General features: G+C 43.5%; 1 protein-coding gene across 3 annotated transcripts in view; it reads right to left on the bottom strand.

Annotated features, from left to right (window-relative positions):
* Positions 1-5,847, bottom strand: part of LOC102253889 (solute carrier organic anion transporter family member 1B3) — a 49,686-nt gene that overhangs the window by 7,435 nt on the left and 36,404 nt on the right. For all 3 annotated transcript variants that reach the window (XM_005869578.2, XM_014542349.1, XM_014542351.1), the window contains one exon: positions 1,219-1,403. In XM_005869578.2, coding sequence (XP_005869640.2) covers positions 1,219-1,403 — 185 coding nt within the window. The remainder of the gene's footprint in view (positions 1-1,218; positions 1,404-5,847) is intronic.

The raw sequence follows: 5,847 nt of genomic DNA on the forward strand, positions 1-5,847 counted from the left end.
GCTGGGTGCTGCCTGCGGCCCCCCTTGCCTGCTGGGCTTACATTGCCGGGGTGACGCCGCCAGCGTCCTGCCCAGCCGCTGTGGGCGCTGCCATCTTTGTCACGGAGTGATGGTTAATTTGCATATTACCCTTTTATTAGATAGGATGTTCTTAAGACCTACATTCAAGTCTTTTATGTTTTCAATTTTAGGCGATTGAAAAATTACTTTCACTGATAGGGTTTGTCTTATCTGATACCTTCCTAACCCTGCAGTTTTATCTTGTGCCATTTCTCTCTTATTAACTATGTTTCAACCAACAGGCTTCTTTGAATTCCTCAAACACACCAGTTCTTTCCTGCCTTGAGCATTGGCACCTAGACCTGTGAAGTTCTTCATTTGGCTGACTTTAACTTATTCTCTGGACCTTCAGATTAAATGTCATTTTTTTGAAAAGTGCTCTTTGAGTCTTCTTCCTTATAGCTCCTCACCTTAATCCTAAATTAGATTTTCCTTTTAATTCTCTCAATAGAACTCTTTTCCTTTATGAGTATTAATGATAATTTGTAATTATGTGTTTATTTTTAAGCTTATTTATCTTATGTCAGTCTTCCCTGTCAGACTCTAAACTGTATGGGAATAGGTATTTTATCTGTTTTATTCACCATGGTATATTATATTTATCAAGCACAGTTCTAAATATTTGTTTAATGAGTGAAGAAAGAAATGAATTCTGTTCATATATATTTCTTTTGTCTGGGAAGGTATTTGAGAGACTAGGTCAAAAACCATTCTAAGAGTGGATTAAAAGCTTTGGAATATTATAGACCTTATATTATACAGTATGGCTCCTAAGTGTTTTCTTCAAATAAAATCAATAGGTAATTCATTCTGACAGGCTCATTAGGATATAGGTGTTTCAAAATTAAAAGTTCATTTAGAATCGCAACAGGAATTTTTTAAGGATTGAAGCAATTATCAATTAGTCTGTGTTTTAATATTTTTAGCAAGAGGAGCAAGTATAGAATCTATATTTTTATAATGTAAGAATCAGAGCTAAATTATGATTAATGATGACATTGAAGTATCATAATAATCCTAAGAAAATGCATTCTTAGAACATTAAAGTGTAACAAAGTATGAATTTGGGTTCCAAATATATTATGGAAAAATATGTACATTATTAGGTGTGTTTATAGTCTAATATACATAAAAATATTTTTTAAAAATTATACTCACTTAAAAACCAGCATGATAGTTGAGACCGTTCCCAATGAAGAGGTAAATGAATTCAGGATTTGCACTGCTATATACATATAAAATTTTTTTACACACTGATAATCTCTTGGGCATGCACCCAAAATCACTGAGTTATTTTTGTTCTGGAAACCAGTTGCTTCTACACAACTACAGTTATGAAACACCTAAAAAACAGTTTTTGAAATATTATGGAATATATCTGCACAATATGATTGATCTATAAAAACAGCCCATTATATTTAAGGAAGTCTCATTTATTCAAGCTAAAATAATTGCAGATTTTGAATGAAATAGTCTAAAAATACAGTTGTGTAATGGTTGAAAGGCAAAATAGTTTCCTGGGTTCCCTTCTAGAAAAAAAAAGGTAAATCACTATTAATATTTAATTCATTTCTGATTTAAAAATTAGGAAAGAATAGAAGAAATTAATGTCTGAAACTCTGTATGTAATTTTCTCATTAATATAAATTCTCTTACTATCTCTCTTCTACTCACGTTTGCTATGTATAACACACTTAATTACTCTCTTTAACAATTTCTACTAAGTATCAAGGACATGTCTTGAAGAGGGATTTCCCAAGGAATTCAGAAAATATAGCAGTTTGGAAGAGGCCAAAACCTGGAAGTAGGCAGAGTCCTTCATTGGAATAAGGCAGAGTCCAGGGGAAAAGCAGCCAGTCAGGGGTGATGGAATTCTACCTTGGCAGTAAACACTACAGTCAAGAGCATAATGAGATTATATCAGTGGTTCTCAACCTTCTGGCCCTTTTAATACAGTTCCTCATGTTGTGACCCAACCATAAAATTATTTTCGTTGCTACTTCATAACTGTAATGTTGCTACTGTTATGAATCGTAATGTAAATATCTGATATGCAGGATGGTCTTAGGCGACCCCCATGAAAGGGTTGTTTGACCGCCATAGGGGTCGTGACCCACAGGCTGCTGGAATAGATGATCTTATTACCAGATCTTATTAAATCCAACAGAATACCCTAATAGAACATAGAAGGAGAAAACTTAGGAACAAATGATTTTTGAGATTTAATTTTGCTTCTCTTCAGGAGCCAGAATGGTGAGTACAGGGCTGTGTGGCTACATTGTGGGGAGATAAATCTAATCACTCTTGTGAGTTCAGCTAGCACTATCCCAGGAAGAGGAAGAAGTCTCACTTCCCTCCTACAAGCTAGTGGGCACCATCCACAATGGGAGGCTGTTTGGATTAACCCTGCCAAGTCCTGGGTACCTCCACTGGGTGTAGTTCTGCAGGGCGGCGGGGGGCCGGGGTGTGGGGGGGGGAGAAGAAAGAGTGGCTCAGAGCAGAAATATTCAAAGTGTGAGGCTATTGTCTGGGCCTGGGACCAAGTGCTTAGCTCCCCTCCCTCCCCCCACCCCTTGTGGGCTGGACTGGCATTATCCCCAAGAGAGACATTTGATCTATCCCCCTGAGCCCAGGGTGGCTGAGTCTCTCCTGCAGAGGGGATGGCTGACTGTACCAAACCTGAACCTGCAGGGACCCCTCCTAGAGGGAACTAGAGTTGGAGACTGTGGCAGAGACTGAGGGGTTTGTCTTTGAAGTAGGGGCCACTTTCCCCTCACTGAGTGCCTGCCTGCATGACCCCAAGTAGGGGACTCACTAGCTCTATCCTCCTGATCCCAGTTGCCCCACCCTACTGAGCTTACAACCAGGAGAAGAGGCTGTGGATCAAGGCTAGCCTGGGCTCACACTACAGTCTTTCTCTGGAGAGCTCTGGAGGAAGATGAAGCAACCTCAGGGGAGGCAGCATAGCCAACAGGTGGAGGCGGACCTCAGGGAGCCTCAGTCTTTTTACAGATCTGCCCCCCGCCCCCAGTTTTAACCTGAAGGAAGCCGACATTTTTACACAGATTTGCCCCTCCCATGCACACTCAGGTCCAGCAGACACAGACACAAATGTGAACAGCATGGTAGCTACAGATAGGCAGCCCAAGGTTGGTTACATACAATGTTGACAGTGACCTGTACCTGAAATTCACTGAAGTAGACTCAGAACCAACACAACCAGTGGTGGGCTTCACACCACACCAGGGACTGACCCAACTAGCTACCCAGGTGACACACCCAGAGTGGGATTCCGGCTGGGAACAACTCCATCTCATGGGGTGGGGGGAGGGGGTAGCCCCTACATAGCATCTCATACACGGTGAATGAAGTTTACCATTATAGTCACCCAGCCTGAAGGGTCAACTCCACACATAAAAGGGCAAACAGCTTTCAACATTCAAGACTCAACTACAACAGGATGTGCACATAACCCACAAAAAACATTTCTGGAGCACAGAGCTTGGGTGATTTGGAAGATTGTGCCACTGAGCCCAACAAGACACCCCCATCATAAAGCCATTATAAGAAGTTTAGGAATCATAGCAAATCTACCTAATACACAGAGAAAAGATGGAGAGGCAAAGAAAAATTCCCTCAACAAAAGTATAAGAGAAATACCCAGAAAAGGAATTAAATGAAATGGATGAAATGGAAGCAACCAAAATACCAGATGTAGAGTTTAAAATAGTGGTTATAAGGATGCTCAAAGAATGAATAATCTCAGTGAGAACTTAAGCAAAGAGATTAAGCATTAAAAAGAACACAGAAATCATAAAAATGAACCATTCAGAAATGAAGAATACTATATCTGAAATGAAGGAAACATTAGAAGGAATCAACAGCAGGTTAGATGAAGCAGAGGATTGAATCCATGAATCAGAGGACAAGATAACAGTAAGCACCCAAGCAGAGCAACAAAAAGAAAAGGGAATTAAAAGAAATGAAGAAAGTCTAAAAAACCTCTGGGACTACATCAAGTGTAACAACATCCACATAATAGGGGTACCAGAAGAAGAAGAGGAGAGTGCAAGGGGTAGAGGACCTGTCTGAAGAAATAATGGCAGAAAACTTCCTTAACCTGGTGAAGGGAAAAGTCACACAGATTCAGGAAGCACAGAGAATTCCAATCAAGATGAACCCAAAGAGACCCACACCAAGACACATCATAATTAAAATGGCAAAGATTAAAGATAAAGAGAGAATCTCAAAGGTAGCAAGAGAGAGAGATAGTTATTTACTTAAAAGTGAGTTATCATAAGGCTGTCAGCTGATTTCTCAACAGGAACACTCAGAGAGACTGGCATGAAGTATTCAAAGTGAAGTATTGCAAAGATCTGCAACTAAGACTGCTTGATCCAGAAAGGTATCATTTAAAATTAAAGGGGAAAAAAAGAGCTTCCCAGACAAAAAAAGCTAAAGGAGTTTATTACCACCAAACAAGTATTGGAATAAATGTTAAAGAGGCTATTTTAAGAAGAAATAGAGAGGAATGTAGATATAGAAGAAAAAAAGACACCATCACTAATCACCAGAGAGATGCAAATTAAAACCATAATAAGATATCAGTTCATGCCTGTCAGAATGGCTATCATCAGTAAATCAACAAATGAAAAGTGCTGGTGAGGATGTGGAGAAAGGGAACCCTAGTGCACTGTTGGTGGGAATGCAGACTGGTGCAGCTATCATGGGAAACAGTATGGAGGTTTATCAAAAAATTAAAAGTGCAATTGCCTTTTGACCCAGTGATCCTTTTTCTGGGAATATATCCTAAGATTCCTGAAACACCAACTATAAAAAATATGCACTCCTATGGTCATAGCAGTTTTATTTACAATTAGAGGCCCAGTGCACAAAATTCATGCACTGGGGGGGTGTCCCTGAGCCCAGCCTGCACACTCTCTAATCTGGGACCCCTTGGGGGATGTCTGACTGCTGGGTTAGGCCCGATCCTTTTGGCAGTCAGCCATCCCTCTCACAATCCAGGACTGCTGGCTCCCAATCACTCACCTGCTGGCCTGCCTGATTACCCCTGACTGCTTCTGCCTGCCAGCCTGATCCACCCCTTAACCACTCCCCTGCCAGCCTGATCGACATCTAACTGCTCCCCTGCCAGCCCGATTGTCCCCCACTGCCCTGCCCTGCCGGCCTGGTCGCCCCTACCTGCCCTCCCCTGCTAGCCTGGTCACCCCTAACTGCCCTCCTCTGCAGGTCTGGTCCCCCACAACTGCCCTCCTTTGCAGGCCTGGTTGCTCCCAACTGCTCTCCCCTGCAGGCCTGGTACCCCCCAGCTGCCTTCCCCTGTAGGCCTGGTCACCACCAACTGCCCTCCCCTGCTGGCCCGGTCACCCCTAACTTGGCCTGCCTGATTACCCCTGACTGCTTCTGCCTGCCAGCCTGATCCACCCCTTAACCACTCCCCTGCCAGCCTGATCGACATCTAACTGCTCCCCTGCCAGCCCGATTGTCCCCCACTGCCCTGCCCTGCCGGCCTGGTCGCCCCTACCTGCCCTCCCCTGCTAGCCTGGTCACCCTTAACTGCCCTCCCCTGCAGGCCTGGTCCCCCACAACTGCCCTCCTTTGCAGGCCTGGTTGCTCCCAACTGCTCTCCCCTGCAGGCCTGGTACCCCCCAGCTGCCTTCCCCTGTAGGCCTGGTCACCACCAACTGCCCTCCCCTGCTGGCCCGGTCACCCCTAACTGCCCTCCCTTGGTGGCCTGGTTGCCCCTAACTGCCCTCCCCTGCAGGC

This window comes from Myotis brandtii, unplaced genomic scaffold (genome assembly GCF_000412655.1).
Source record: "Myotis brandtii unplaced genomic scaffold, ASM41265v1 scaffold299, whole genome shotgun sequence".
Classification (NCBI taxonomy): Eukaryota; Metazoa; Chordata; class Mammalia; order Chiroptera; family Vespertilionidae; genus Myotis; species Myotis brandtii.